We start from the raw sequence: 16,611 nt of genomic DNA on the forward strand, positions 1-16,611 counted from the left end.
CCGTAACCTCTCAGTTCCAACCGTAACCTCTCAGTTCTAACCGTAACCTCTCAGTTCCAACCGTAACCTCTCAGTTCTAACCGTAACCTCTCAGTTCCAACCGTAACCTCTCAGTTTTAACTGTAACCTGTAACTTCTCTCTGTTCACATGTCTAGTCTCATGCCTCGTGATTCTGTTTGTCTCCTCCTTCTTTCTCACAACAGACCACAGACAGACAGCCCATAATTCCACTAATCCTCAATGAGCCAGTTTCCAGGTTAAATATTCATATACTGTGTGTGTGCGCACTTGCGCACTGCGTGCGTGCGTGCGTGCGTGCGCGTACAGTAAGGGTGTTCCCATGCCAGCTGTCTGGTTTGGAATAACAGGTCTCCTTGAATACACTTGGAAAGTAGGCACGAGCAGAGGCATGATCTGTGTCCCCTACCATGGTGACATTTGTCCCCAAGAGACATGCACCCTGCATCCTACTCTCTCTCCGTCTCTGTCTAATAAGAAGTTGTAAGGTGAAGGTCACATGGTAACAAGAGGACTACAATGCTTACCAGCCGATTAGGCTCCATGAAGCACCTTACACACAAGTAACAGTAGGCAGAGAAACTTACGTAACTTTGGTTTATGCTTAAGAACATGAAGTGTGGGTTAATTAAGCAATAAGGCACGAGGGGTATGGGATATAGCCAATATACCATGGCTAAGGGCTGTTCTTAAGCAGGACACAACGCAGAGTGCCTGGATACAACTCATAGCCGTGGTATATTGGCCATATGTCACAAACCCCCAAGGTGCCTTATTGCTATTATAAACTGTTTACCAACGTCATTTGAGCAGTAAAAATAACTGTTTTGTCATACCCGTGGTATATGGTCTGATATACCACGACTGTCAGCCAATCAGCATTCAGGGCTCGAACCACCCAGTTTAGAACTACAATTATAAACTGGGTGGTTCGAGCCCTGAATGCTGATTGGCTGACAGCCATGGTATATCAGACGGTACATGGCTAAGGGCTGTGTCCAGGCACTTTGCGTTGTGTTATTCATAAGAACAGCCCTTAGCCGTGGTATATTGGCCATATACCACAAGATACAGCATATGCAATGCTGCTCCTAAATTATATGGCAATGTTCTAGGTTTTCCTTTACGTCATATACTGCATGCACTGTAGAGTGTATTCAGCGCAATAGGTATGCAGTGGACAGTATGTGCAGTGTAGCCTACACATCTTCTATGTGGATTTAACCTGTATAGCATACTGTGTGTAAAGGTATGCACTCCAGAGTAACCTACGTTTGGGGACATCCATGGGGTTGAGGCTACCCAGCAGGTCTCTGACATACAGGCCATCCCCCTCCTCACGGCTCAGCCAGTTGTTGCAGGCGAAGTAGAACCGCAGGTGTGGACGGTTCATGTCGGTCACCACGACCCGGTCCAGGAACCAGCTGGCGTTCAAGCCACCTGTGTTGTCATGTTCAATCCTGGGGACACAATGACAGTCAGGTACTGGAGGAAACATCTCCTCATTTGACAATTAGTCAAATTTCCACCCACTCTGACCATAGTGGGTGAAAACGCTATTTGGTGATGAAATTTCACTTCCTTATGTTATAAAATACATTTTACCAAGACACATATGATTATTTATGTTCTGAATTGTTCAAGAAATATATTTCTCTAACATTTAATTAACAGTATATCCAAAAAGTCCGATTTCGTAACCTAATACATCCAATAACAAGCATCAACAGAACAGTGCAGCTTTCTCACAGCAACTTAGAGGATTTTACATGTTGTGGTGGTCATCTACAAAGTTGTTTCCGCGAGTCTCAAAAAGATAAATTAACATGACATGAGCTGAATGAAATGTAAAAGGCTTTGAAAATAAAAAGCTTGCAGTACACTCAGTGATCTGTTTACATTTCAAAGAGATACACTTGTTTTTTGCGCTAAATCTTCAAAGAAATTAAAGGAATTTTGCATTACAATGAAAAGCGTATACTAAAATAAGAAAATAGTACTACATGTCTCAAAATGTATATCTTACCTCTATGTTGTTTTATGTCCTGCGGATTCGAGAAGAAAGATGACGAGTTCAAAGTGAGCCTGTCAAGTAACGTTAGTTAATTCTAGCACAGCATCCTTCCTAGATGACAAGATGCTGTGCATTTTTCCATATTTAGTCACCCTGTGCATAGACGTCAGTTCAACATCTAGTTTTGATTTACGTATGGTTGAGTTGTCAAATAATGTGAATTCAACATGAAATCAACAAAACATTTCTCCATTATGACATTGGATTTAGGTTAAAAGTTGTATGAATAAATATGAAATTCCCTTAAATTGATGACTTTTTGCAAATCCAGTCAGTTTTCCACATTGAGTTGATTGAACGTCATCACATTGATTTATTTTGTCAAAATGATGTGGAAATTTTGATTCAACCAGTTTTTGGCCTATTTGGTCATTTTGGCCATCCTACAAGTGTAAAAACTCCAATCACTTTTGAACGGATTATGAAAAAGATATGGGGGTTGGACCATTGGTTTTCTTAGAGGAGTATTGGACACCCAACAATTAGCCTTCTGATACTCTAACTCATTCTATAGGATACACAACACTGTTAAACAAAAACAATTGATAATATAATATTGCAACTACGAGCTACCATGTTTGCAACTAAGCTGCCACCATTTGAAAAGTACTGGGGAAGCACTCCAAAAAAATGTTGGGATGATAGTCCTAATGTTTTTTTTCGGAGCATATGCAGGGAGACACATTTGCATACCTTTTCAACACCTTCATAATGTTGGCAGCTTATTGGGAGGCTAGTTTTAAAACACATTATTTTTACAGAGAAGAACTGCACTAAACTTCAAAAAAATAACAATAACACTCACTCACTTAATATTGTAGCTGAATTCAGGAATGATATCCTACTAGCCTAGACCTGAATGACCTTTTAATTTATTCTCCATATTCCGATTTTTGTGGTGGCTAAGAAATCTCCGGGTAAATACGGGGCACTCCGACACTTGTTTCTCACAGAGGTCATATCATGAAAGAACACGCTGTTGTGTAGTGGAGGCTATGCAGGTATACCTATACACACTTCTTTTTCAGTGGCCATTGCTTATACTCACTTCTTAATCCCAAGGGATTAGTATCAACGTAGTGCAGTGGTAGGCGGCTGATTGCATATGATAGTAAAATGTGTAGAATATCAGGAAAATAGCTTATACAGTTGAAGTATGAAGTTTACATACACCTTAGCCAAATACATTTAAACTCAGTTTTTCACAATTCCTGACATGTAATCCTAGCATAAAGTCCCTGTCTTAGGTCAGTTAGGATCACCACTTTATTTTAAGAATGTGAAATGTCAGAATAATAGTAGAGAGAATTATTTATTTCAGCTTTCATTTCTTTCATCACATTCTCACTGGGTCAGAAGTTTACATACACTCAATTAGTATTTGGTAGCATTGCCTTTAAATTGTTTAACTTGGGTCAAACGTTTCGGGTAGACTTCCATAAGCTTCCCACAATAAATTGGGTGGATTTTGGCCCATTCCTCCTGACAGAGCTGGTGTAACTGAATCAGGTTTGTAGGCTTCCTTGCACACGCTTTTTCAGTTCTGCCCACAAATGTTCTATGGGATTGAGGTCAGGGCTTTGTGATGACCACTCCAATACCTTGACTTTGTTGTCCTTAAGACATTTTGCCACAACTTTGGAAGTATGCTTGGGGTCATTGTCCATTTGGAAGACCCATTTGCGACCAAGCTTTAACTTCCTGACTGATGTCTCGAGATGTTGCTTTAATATATCCACATAATTGTCCTCCCTCATGATGCCATCTATTTTGTGAAGTGCACCTGTCCCTCCTGCAGCAAAGCACCCCCACAACATGATGCTGCCACCCCCGTGCTTCACGGTTGGGATGGTGTTCTTCGGCTTGCAAGCCTCCCCCTTTTTCCTCCCACGATGGTCATAATGATGGTCATTATGGCCAAACAGTTCTATTTTTGTTTCATCAGACCAGAGGACATTTCTCCAAAAAGTATGAACTTTGTCCCCATGTGCAGTTGCAAACTGTAGTCTGGTGTTTTATGGCGGTTTTGGAGCAGTGGCTTCTTCCTTGCTGAGCAGCCTTTCAGGTTATGTCGATATAGGACTTGTTTTACTGTGGATATAGATACTTTTGTACCTGTTTCCTCCAGCATCTTCACAAGGACCTTTGCTGTTGTTCTGAGATTGATTTGCACTTTTCGCACCAAAGTACGTTCATCTCTAGGAGACAGAACGCGTCTCCTTCCTGAGCGGTATGATGGCTGCGTGGTCCCATGGTGTTTATACTTGCGTACTATTGTTTGTACAGATGAATGGGGTACCTTCAGGCATTTGGAAATTGCTCCCAAGGATGAATCAGACTTGTGAAGGTCTACAATTTTTTTTCTAAGGTCTTGGCTGATTTCTTTAGGTTTTCCCATGATGTCAAGCAAAGAGGCGCTGAGTTTGAAGGTAGGCCTTGAAATACATCCACAGGTACACCTCCAATTGACTCAAATGATGTCAATTAGCCTATCAGAAGCTTTTAAAGCCATGACATAATTTTCGGGAATTTTCCAAGCTGTTTAAAGGCACAGTCAACTTGTATGTAAACTTCTGACCCACTGGAATTGTGATACAGTGAATTATAAGTGAAATAATCTGTCTGTAAACAATTGTTGGAAAAATTACTTGTGTCATGAACAAAGTAGGTGTCCTAACCGACTTGCCACAACTATAGTTTGTTAACAAGAAATATGTGGAGTGGTTGAAAAACAAGTTATTATGACTCCAACCTAAGTGTATGTAAACTTCTGACTTCAACTGTAGATCAACATGAGATGATCTATAAAACAACCCAAAAACTCCCTGCCCCATGGCAAAAAGTTTAGAATTTGATTTAAAACAGCATCATTTTTCTCTTAGCCTCATGACAAAATGTGTAGGATAGCATTATAAAACTGCAAATGTTTTTCTTTGCACCATTGCAAAATGTGTTGAAATGCCGGAAGTTAGTTGACCCCCTTTCCCCAAATGCGGGTACCCCCAAACGTGGTAGTCCAGCCCTGAGTGGAGGTGTAGGCTTACACTGTATCAATTACACTGGACACCTGCTGGCGAACATCTCATTCCAAAATCATGGGCATTAATATGGAGTTCATCCCCCCTTTGCTGCTATAACAGCCTCCACTCTTCTGGGAAGGCTTTCCACTAGATATTATAAAATTACTGTGGGGACTTGCTTCCAGTCAGCCACAAGAACATTAGTGAGGTCGGGCAGTGATGTTGGGCGATTAAGCCTGGCTCACAGTCGGCGTTCCAATTGATCCCAAAGGTGTTCGATGGAGTTGAGCTCAGGGCTCCGTGCAGGCCAGTCAAGTTCTTCCACACCGATCTTGACAAACCATTTCTGTATGGACATCACTTTGTGCACGGGGGCATTGTCATGCTGAAACAGGAAAGGGCCTTTCCCAAACTGTTGCCACAAAGTTGGAAACACAGAATCGTCGAGAATGTCATTGTATTCTGTAGTGTTAAGATTACCCTTCTCTGGAACTAAGGGTCCTAGCCCGAACCATGAAAACAGCCCCAGACCATTATTGCTTTTCCACCAAACTTTACAGTTGGCACTATGCATTCGGGCAGGTAGCGTTCTCCTAGCATCCGCAAAACCCAGATTTGTCTGTCGGACTGCCAGATGGTGAGGCGTGATTCATCATGCCAGAGAATGTGTCTCCACTGCTCCAGAGTCCAATGGCGGTAAGCTTTACAGCACTTCAGCCGACGCTTGGCATTGCACATGGTGAACTTAGGCTTGTGTGGTGCTGCTTGGTCATGGAAATCCATGTCATGAAGTTCCCGATGAACAGTTCTTGTGCTGACCTTGCTTCCATAGTCCGTTTGGAACTCTGTAGTTTTGCAACCGAGGACAGACGATTTTTACACACTACGCGCTTCAGCACTTGACAGTCCTGTTCTGTGAGCTTGTGTGGCCTACACTTCGCAGCTGAGCCGTTGTTGCTTCTAGATGTTTCCACTTCATTATAACAGCACTTCCAGTTGACCGGGGCAGCTCTAGCAGGGAAATTTGACGAAGTGACTTGGTGGAAAGGTTGCATCCTATGACGGTGCCACATTGAAGGTCTTCAGTAAGGCCATTCTACTGCCAATGTTTGTCTATGGAGATTGCTTGGCTGTGTGCTTGATTTTATACACCTGTCATCAATGGGTGTGGCTGAATTAATTTAAAGGGGTGCCCACATACTTTTGTATGTATAGTGTATGCATGTAGTATAATAGAGAATAATCATGCACAAAGTAGCATACACAAACGCAAAGTATGTGACATATATTGACATACTCGCCGCACACATAGTCTAGTTTCAGCGAAATATGGAGCAGCTCACAGAAGAACGACATTGCTAGCTGGTAGGGTAGATATCTGCCAGTAAATGCTATCTAAGGCAACAATGGTTAGGCAAACCAGGTATCTAAAAAGTTTGGTCCGAAGTCTTGGTTGAATCTTTGCCATGTGCATTTCAGTCCTCATGCGCTCTTAGAACATTTCTGAATGTTTTCCCAAAAAACCTTCCCAATTAAAAGTAGGCTTACTTGGCAGAACGACATCATGATGATTTTTCCCAGACTTCAAAAATGGTCTTCTGATGTGGTTTAAGCATTATTGTGGACTTAAAACATCACATTTTTGTAGTTTTTCTCTAAAAAGTGTGATTTTGAGAGTGAAAACCTGACAAATCTATAGAAGACACATTTAAAACTTTAGGAAAACGTAATTTTTCACACAAGGCGCCTTTCCTTCGCCATGCGGGCCGTTTGGGAAATACCTGGAGAAGTATACTCACTTCTCCAGCCACCACTACACCACTGACCAGTCCTGCTACGACATTGTGAGTAGGCATTTTTTTGCATAGTTAAGTTCAGTTTTGCAGAGATAAAATGTTGCCCAAAGTAGCATCTTACAGATTAAATATCCTATGTTATAAGAAATTGTAGGCCTATTAATTTAAGTAGTTAATTGACAATTAGCCCTGGAAAGTTTCAGAACACATTGAAATGGATAATGAAGATGGTCTAGAGCAGGGATGGGCAACTAGCGAGGGGACCGGCGAGAGGGCAACTAAAATGGGGGGGTGGATGTGGATACGCAGACCCACAAGCCACTGTGGCCCCTCATGATGAGTTCCATTTTTTATGTGGCCCCCACCCCCATAAAAGTTGCCAATCTCTGGTCTAGATGTAAAACTGCTTGTATTTTGCACTTCAGATTTTCAGATGTTTGAAAAAAAAAGATTCCTCTAAAGATATAGCTCTAGGCTACTACCAACACCAGGGCATTGTAGTCACTCAGACAATCTATGTCTCCTCACTTTTTAAGACTGGGATGTGACCCAGATCCCATCTCTAGCACTATCATCATCACAACCCCCAGTGAACAGATGGTGCTTAACGCTCGGTGATCATTCTGAGGAAATCCCCCACAGGCATTCTAAACTCAGTCGGCGACTACAGGACAGTATGATGTTAATGTAGTGTACTATAAGGTAAACCAGTGGTTTCAGCCACCATGATGCCATGCTGTACCTCAGCTTCTTCAAGGGCCCAACATTGTGTGTTTTAATCCGGAACACGTCCGTCTTATTTTTCTCAAATGCCGTTCGGCTTCTGTAATGTGAAAAAAGATAGCATGAGCAAAAGAGAGAGACAGCCTACAAGATAAATAGGGACAAAGATAGATCTGGTCAATTGCAGCTGTTGACAGATTAGACCACTTAGTGTGAGGCACAATGAGGATCTCCTGCCAGGCTGGTAAGGGTGGCAGAATCCCAGTATTCTGTTGCCCCCTCTAAAATATTTGTAACACTTTCTTTGACATGAGTGGTCTTGAATGTACATGACACCTCATGAAAGGTCTTATGTCATATTCATGTCATATGAACCATCAAATAAAGTGTTACCTGAAAGACAATCCTATTCAGCGTCAGATCAAAAGTGTCATGTGCATAGGCCAGCCTACTATTGTCTCTGTCACAGGGTGGTAGAATCGGACACCTGCCCAGAGACAGTCTGGGGTTTTGGCACGAGTCTACCCACTCCTCTACCTCTGACAGTGACAGATAGCTAGTGTCTCTGCGGCAGGTCCTTCTCTGCCATCCGTGGTGAATCAGATACGATACCCTCCAACAATAGAGAATAGACCTGGCATTGTCATTGACCCACATTTCTCTTTTATGCTCCCCTGCCCACAATTATGGTCAATATTCAACTCTATGTGACAATGCCAGGGCTGCACTCCCTAAATAAAGCGCAAAATGCGTTAAAGGACTAAATGACTGTCCAACACTGTGTCTAAAATGTACCTGCAAAAGAAATACAAACTGACATTGACAAAACAAATCAACCCCAATGCAAACTTTGGAATTCATGTCACTTGAACAGTTATATATGCACAGTTCCATCGGAATTCATGTCACTTGAACAGTTATATCTGCACAGTTCCATCGGAATTCATGTCACTTGAACAGTTATATCTGCACAGTTCCATCGGAATTCATGTCACTTGAACAGTTATATCTGCACAGTTCCATCGGAATTCATGTCACTTGAACAGTTATATCTGCACAGTTCCATCGGAATTCCAAAATGTTGCATTTCGCTCTGCCTTGATTGTTCCAATCTTGCAGACCTGTTGAAAACCAGAGCTTCCACTTACCTGTATCATGATGCAAATGTTCATTGATCATTCCATAATACAGGTAGAACATACAGGACATAGGCTATATCTGAGTAAGGTGAAACTGTACTCCTCAGTTGTAATGTTGGTAATAACAATAAAGCTATATGTCACAGCTATTTGTAATGAATTACACATTGACACATGGACCTAGAAAACATGAATATACTCAGCAGACTGCATACATACTATATGCACATACATTTGTATATATACAGTATCTCCGTATGTACAGTGGGGAGAACAAGTATTTGATACACTGCCGATTTTGCAGGTTTTCCTACTTACAAAGCATGTAGAGGTCTGTAATTTTTATCATAGGTACACATCAACTGTGAGAGACGGAATCTAAAACAAAAATCCAGAAAATCACATTGTATGATTTTTAAGTAATTAATTTGCATTTTATTGCATGACATAAGTATTTGATCACCTACCAACCAGTAAGAATTCCGGCTCTCACAGACCTGTAAGTTTTTCTTTAAGAAGCCCTCCTGTTCTCCACTCATTACCTGTATTAACTGCACCTGTTTGAACTTGTTACCTGTATAAAAGACACCTGTCCACACACTCAATCAAACAGACTCCAACCTCTCCACAATGGCCAAGACCAGAGAGCTGTGTAAGGACATCAGGGATAAAATTGTAGACCTGCACAAGGCTGGGACGGGCTACAGGACAATAGGCAAGCAGCTTGGTGAGAAGGCAACAACTGTTGGCGCAATTATTAGAAAATGGAAGAAGTTCAAGATGACGGTCAATCACCCTCGGTCTGGGGCTCCATGCAAGATCTCACCTCGTGGGGCATCAATGATCATGAGGAAGGTGAGGGATCAGCCCAGAACTACACGGGCAGGACCTGGTCAATGACCTGAAGAGAGTTGGGACCACAGTCTCAAAGAAAACCATTAGTAACACACTACGCCGTCATGGATTAAAATCCTGCAGCGCACGCAAGGTCCCCCTGCTCAAGCCAGCGCATGTCCAGGCCCGTCTGAAGTTTGCGAATGACCATCTGGATTATCCAGAGGAGGAATGGGAGAAGGTCATGTGGTCTGATGAGACAAAAATAGAGCTTTTTGGTCTAAACTCCACTCGCCGTGTTTGGAGGAAGAAGAAGGATGAGTACAACCCCAAGAACACCATCCCAACCATGAAGCATGGAGGTGGAAACATCATTCTTTGGGGATGTGTTTCTGCAAAGGGGACAGGACGACTGCACCGTATTGAGGGGAGGATGGATGGGGCCATGTATCGCGAGATCTTGGCCAACAACCTCCTTCCCTCAGTAAGAGCATTGAAGATGGGTCGTGGCTGGGTCTTCCAGCATGACAACGACCCAAAACACACAGCCAGGGCAACTAAGGAGTGGCTCCGTAAGAAGCATCTCAAGGTCCTGGAGTGGCATAGCCAGTCTCCAGACCTGAACCCAATAGATAATCTTTGGAGGGAGCTGAAAGTCCGTATTGCCCAGCGACAGCCCCGAAACCTGAAGGATCTGGAGAAGGTCTGTATGGAGGAGTGGGCCAAAATCGCTGCAGCAGTGTGTGCAAACCTGGTCAAGAACTACAGGAAACGTATGATCTCTGTAATTGCAAACAAAGGTTTCTGTACCAAATATTAACTTCTGCTTTTCTGATGTATCAAATACTTATGTCATGCAATAAAATGCAAATTAATTACTTAAAAATCATACAATGTGATTTTCTGGATTTTTGTTTTAGATTCCGTCTCTCACAGTTGAAGTGTACCTATGATAAAAATTACAGACCTCTACATGCTTTGTAAGTAGGAAAACCTGCAAAATCGGCAGTGTATCAAATACTTGTTCTCCCCACTGTACATCTGTATATTCTGTGACATATTGAGTCAATGTGTCTAATGTGATGGGGGAGAATGACAGGACTTCCAGGTGTGAGTGACAAGGTGTAGTCAACTGTACTATAGATGAGGCCTAGGTACAGGATGCTGTATATGTGTAACTCTATCTGCGTATCCATGGGTGTGTAATGATAAGGACAGCCTGCGACTTGCATGATAACAGTCCCTGTACTATGGGTCCTCATATTACAACACGGATTAGTGTGTCGTCTGGAAATGACATCGTGGTCTTCTTTCATTTGCTCTAAATGAAAAGAAGACCGGCCATGTCACGTAGTTCTTCCTTACTCCAGATACTCTGTTTGTCCATTATGTGTACGGAGTGCATCCCGTACTTTAGCCAGGCCTCTATCAAACGCATTACAAGCTTTGCTTCCTCTCATAATGGATCGTATCCACCAGTCACATCATTTCAATGACCATCTGGCAAACGTGATAAGGCCAGTTCTTAAAATGATCAGTAGCTTTTTTTGTGGTTTGATAAATGTACTGATTTGATAGTTGAGGTCAGAGCAGCATCACTAAGTCAGCTCATGTGAGGCTCATGTGGTTAAAGTTACAGGACTGCACTCTTATACAGCCTCATACCCACAATGCAACACAACACAGGTAATCCTACTGTAATAATCATCCTTAGGTAGACAGATAAAAATACCTCTTTTCTGTGCTGAAGAATCAGAGAGAAATGCAAAGGTTAAAGGTTAAAGATTAACAGTTGGCATAGAAAATGTTTTTTTTTCTGCACAAATAGTAAAAATCCACATTGTACATCCCATTCACAACAACCAATTTGTACATTCATGAATTAGGATGAAAACGTATGCCTTGTCAATGATTCACAATGTATATAATTCAATGCTAGCAATAAATGAATACTAAAGATTGAAACATATTGACAGAGCATTTTGAGTTCAGGATTACGTTTATAAGCTATTATGGAACATGATTGGGAGTGTGTCCTTTTATAGTTCATTATAGTAAGTGATGTATTCCAGCATTTATTTTTAGTAATACCGCAGAGCTAACATACGCATTAGGAGAAAATACCATTGAACTCACTTGCTGGCCAGGTGCACTTTGGGAGTGATGCCAAAGTCTCCAAAAAGAGTGACAAACACATTGGCGTCTGTGCCTGCCCCTCTCACATCACCTGTGACAGTCACCACCTCATACACTGAGAGAGAGAGAGAGAGAGAGAGAGAGAGAGAGAGAGAGAGAGAGAGAGAGAGAGAGAGAGAGAGAGAGAGAGAGAGAGAGAGAGAGAGAGAGAGAGAGAGAGAGAGAGAGAGAGAGAGAGAGAGAGGTGAGGCATAATTTCATTAGTTGATTTGAAACATTAGTTGATCCCACAACACAACAATCTATTCAGAAGCCCTGCTGAAATGCAGATAGAAAATGTTGTCCTTCTGCTTGTGGGTATGACGTGTCAGCTGAACATTGGGCCTGAACCCTGTCCAATCTATTTCTCCATAAGTTTACCACAGCTTCATAAACAAATAGGATAAAAGTAAGATCATAAGAACTGGCAGTGTGTCACCTGAAAACATGTTGATAGCCTTTTACGATGGCGCAATTAGTAGCATTATGTTTCCTTCCATAGAGGGCTGCCAGGGAACTCACTGCAGCTAATCTGCCGTGGGAGAATCCATGCCTGGCTGCAAGCCTACTAAGGCCTTCTCTCTCACATTTCAGAGCTGGATTTCTCTCTCTCTCTCTCGCTCTCTCTCGCTCTCTCTAGACAGGGAGGAAGGTAGATGAACACTCCTCAGTATCATGTGGCTGTGTTTGTTTGGAACCTGCCACGCCCGTCTCTCTGTGTTTATGTCTGTGACTAAAGCATGTGTAGATGTGTTTGTTTGGAAGGTCAGTGGAAGGGCTTGCTATAATTCCTTGAGTCTGGTATGATTACATTTCATTGCTCTTTTTATACAAACAATATGAACCTGGATTGTTATAGGTTCCCAAATTATTTCCTTTGTTATATTATGTCTTCTTCCTTCATCAGGCTTCATCAGGCTTCATCAGGCTTCATTAGGCTTCATTAGGCTTCATTAGGCGTTTTCTATACCACTGAGAACTGAAGGTAAAGTACACTTAGAAAAAAGCTTTGGCTTTCTGCCTTCGAGAACCCTTTTTGTCTCCAGGTAGAACCCTTTTTAGTTCCAGATGAAACCCTTCTGGGTTCCAGGTAGAACCCTCTGTGGAAATGGTTCCACATGGAACCAAATAGCGTTCTTCAAAGGGTTCTTCTATGGAAACAGCCAAAGAACCCTTTAAGATTCTAGATAGCACCTTTTTGCACATGGTAGTAATAAGATAGAGCTTGGGCTATAGAGTAATGTAACCAAGGGGTTTGGGTAAAACCCCCTGGCCAGTCAATGACATTAGGTAACATGCAGATCATGGTTAATAGTGTACATACAGGGTAAATACTAGGGCCTGTAAGTAGAAGTCCCTGGTAAATACTGTATGACATTGGGTAAACATTGATTGTACAGCCTCATAAATTATACAAAATGGAACCTTGTGTGGTATTCCTCTGGAAACATTCAGATGACCCCAGCATTGCACTGATAGCCTCAACCCTAACATTGAAAATTAGGAGCAGTTAATTATAAAGACACCTGAGAAAACATTACCAGAGAGAGAGAGAGAGAGAGAGAGAGAGAGAGAGAAAGAGAGAGAGAGAGAGGTTCCTCTCTAGGTTTCTTCCTAGGTTCTGGCCTTTCTAGGGAGTTTTTCCTAGCCACCGTGCTTCTACACCTGCATTGCTTGCTGTTTGGGGTTTTAGGCTGGGTTTCTGTACAGCACTTTGAGATATCAGCTGATGTAAGAAGGGCTTTATAAATACATTTGATTTGATAAAACCTGATCTCAGCGAGAGACCTGATAAAGAGAGATGATAAAACCTGATCTCAGAGAGAGACCTGATAAAGAGAGATGATTAAACCTGATCTCAGAGAGAGACCTGATAAAGAGAGATGATAAAATCTGATCTCAGAGAGAAACCTGATAAAGAGAGATGATTAAACCTGATCTCAGAGAGAAACCTGATAAAGAGAGATGATTAAACCTGATCTCAGCGAGAGACCTGATAAAGAGAGATGATAAAACCTGATCTCAGAGAGAGACCTGATAAAGAGAGATGATAAAACCTGATCTCAGAGAGAAACCTGATAAAGAGAGATGATTAAACCTGATCTCAGCGAGAGACCTGATAAAGAGAGATGATAAAACCTGATCTCAGAGAGAGACCTGATAAAGAGAGATGATAAAACCTGATCTCAGCAAGAGACCTGATAAAGAGAGATGATTAAACCTGATCTCAGAGAGAGACCTGATAAAGAGAGATGATTAAACCTTATCTCAGAGAGAGACCTGATAAAGAGAGATGATTAAACCTGATCTCAGAGAGATACCTAAAAAAAGAGAGATAATTAAACCTGATCTCAGAGAGAGACCTGATAAAGAGAGATGATTAAACCTGATCTCAGAGAGAGACCTAAAAAAGAGAGATGATAAAACCTGATCTCAGAGAGAGACCTAAAAAAGAGAGATGATAAAACCTGATCTCAGCAAGAGACCTGATAAAGAGAGATGATTAAACCTGATCTCAGAGAGAGACCTAAAAAAGAGAGATGATTAAACCTGATCTCAGAGAAAGACCTGATAAATAGAGATGATAAAACCTGATCTCAGAGAGAAACCTGATAAATGATGATAAAAAGAGATGTGATAATGGTATGACCTGATGAACCTGAGCTGATATGTGTAGAAGATAGAGAGTTCTCCTTCTGGAGCCTAGGTTAGCAGGCCAAGCCTTAAGCCAAGCCTCACTTTATCAAAGCCAGGTAACTGAGAAGACAGACACCTATCCTCAGGCCTTAAATGATGAGACACCACTAACCCAAACTGCATCTCCATCACAGTCACAGAGCAGACTAAATATAGATCTGCTTTTGTGTAAACTGCTTTTACTAGCAGTGCAATGTAAAGATGAAACCTACCATTTACATTATTATTTTAAATGGAAAATGGTCTTTAGTGAGCTATGGAAAAGGCTTGCTATAGCTCTTTCAGTAAGGCCCAGCTTAGTGTGTGTGTGTGTGTGTGTGTGTGTGTGTGTGTGTGTGTGTGTGTGTGTGTGTGTGTGTGTGTGTGTGTGTGTGTGTGTGTGTGTGTGTGTGTGTGTGTGTGTGTGTGTGTGTGTGTGTGTGTGTGTGTGTGTGTGTGTGTGTGTGTGTGTGTGTGTGTGTGTGTGTGTGTGTTTGTTTGTCTGGTCTCAGTCCTTGCTCCTGGCCCCAGCATTGCTCTCAGCTCTACCCCAACCTTTCCTCCCAACCCTGGCCCTAGGCCCTGGCCCCAGCCTGACTCCAAGCAGCTGTCGGCCTCTCCGTCTCTGTGGGGCTTCATTCATGTGGAACACACTGAGCTTTCATCCAGGGACAATCACAGAGGGATCCCCAGACAGGCTCTACAACAACACAGTAGAGTCCAGCTTGGCTGTAGAAATAGAACTCAGTGCCACTTCAGAATGCAGCACTGCTTAGAACTGGAGTACCTTACAACCCAGACTTACAGCTGAACTATGTAGAGATACTGTCATGCCCTAGCTGGGAGACGTCCCATGGTCCTACCTTTCTTTTTGTGGTACTCTTCCTCATAGCCATCAGAGGAGTCCGTTTGGTAGGTCATCAGCTCATTGTAGTAGATCTCAGCGTAATCCACCTGCTTGGCCTTGGGCTTCTTCCCTTTCTTCCCTTTCTTGTCTTTCTTGTCCTCATCGCTGTCGGCTGATCCCTTCTTCGGCTTCTTCTTCTTTTTCTTCTTGGAGTCTTCTTCTTCTCCCTCCTGATCTTCCAAGAGGGGCTCCTCATCCTGAGCTTTCTTCTTCTTCTTCCCTCCATCTTTGGACTTCCTGCCTTTGGACCCCATCTCCTCCTCTCCCTGTTGGTCTCCCTCGGAAGACAACTTCTTTTTCTTTTTCTTCTTCTTTTCCTCCTTAACTTCTCCCTCAGTCATGTCCTCTTCTTCGGATTTCTTCTTCTTGGGTTTGGTTTTGATGGTGTCATTGTTGTTCTGCTCGTCATCTCCCTCTTCCTCATTTTCAATCACTTCATCCCCCTCCCCCCTCTCTGCATCATCTTCTGCTTTCTTTTTCTTATTTTCTTTTTTCTCTTTCACCTTATCGTGGCGTTCCCCTTTTTTCTTCCTCTCTTTCTCTGGTTCCTCCTCAGACTCCTCTGGGCTCTTGTGTTTCTTCCTCTTCTTCGCTCCGTCTGGCTTGGTGTCTCCGTTGGCGTCAGACTTGATCTTCCCTTTCGGTTTTGGCTCCTTTTCCTCCACGTTGCAATCCACCTCTTCAGTTTCCTCAGTTCCTGCAGTTTTTTTCTCTTTTGAGGGCATATTTTATTCATCCGCTTCCCTGGCCTTCAGTTTCGTAAGAGCTTCCTTGAGTTTCTGGAGGTGTAAGACAATTCATTTGACCCGTGGCGGCAGGCCGCGCAGTGGCCCCTGGGTACACTGGACTGGACTGGCTGGTGTGTGGGTTTGCGGGAGGAGGATGCTGGGGCCGCAGGGAGCTCTGTCTGGCTAGGAGCGCTCCTCCTGGGGCAGGGCTGCCAACATGCTCTGCTCATGAAAAATTACTGGCTTCACGTGACCCACAGGAGAAAGCCCTGTGAAAAAGGAGCCTTGCCGAGAGAACTTATCCTCTCTGCCCCGCGCTGTGTTCTCCATTATTCATAGTGTTAGGATCGCTTTACGGGCCGGGGGCGTCTCGCTTTTACCTACGTGCACACTCAAGCACACGTACACTCACACACCTACAAGCACAAACACAACACACACCCCTCTCCACCACCTAACACGCCTGGACACACATAATGCATTATCATGAACAACTGCAGGACATGACTGAACTCATATT

The 16,611-nt window shown here is 42.8% G+C and overlaps 1 protein-coding gene across 1 annotated transcript in view; it reads right to left on the minus strand.

Moving 5' to 3' along the window:
* The window catches only part of loxhd1a (lipoxygenase homology PLAT domains 1a), a 53,441-nt gene extending 37,353 nt beyond the window's left edge, over positions 1–16,088 (minus strand). Inside the window, exons 1-4 of the mRNA XM_071351135.1 lie at positions 15,320–16,088; positions 11,742–11,856; positions 7,652–7,732; positions 1,292–1,479 (exon numbers count right to left, since the gene is read on the minus strand). Of these exons, the coding sequence (XP_071207236.1) occupies positions 1,292–1,479; positions 7,652–7,732; positions 11,742–11,856; positions 15,320–16,088 (1,153 nt within the window). The remainder of the gene's footprint in view (positions 1–1,291; positions 1,480–7,651; positions 7,733–11,741; positions 11,857–15,319) is intronic.
* Between the last annotated feature and the right edge of the window lie 523 nt (positions 16,089–16,611).

The sequence above is a fragment of the Salvelinus alpinus genome, chromosome 18 (genome assembly GCF_045679555.1).
Source record: "Salvelinus alpinus chromosome 18, SLU_Salpinus.1, whole genome shotgun sequence".
NCBI classification, from domain to species: domain Eukaryota; kingdom Metazoa; phylum Chordata; class Actinopteri; order Salmoniformes; family Salmonidae; genus Salvelinus; species Salvelinus alpinus.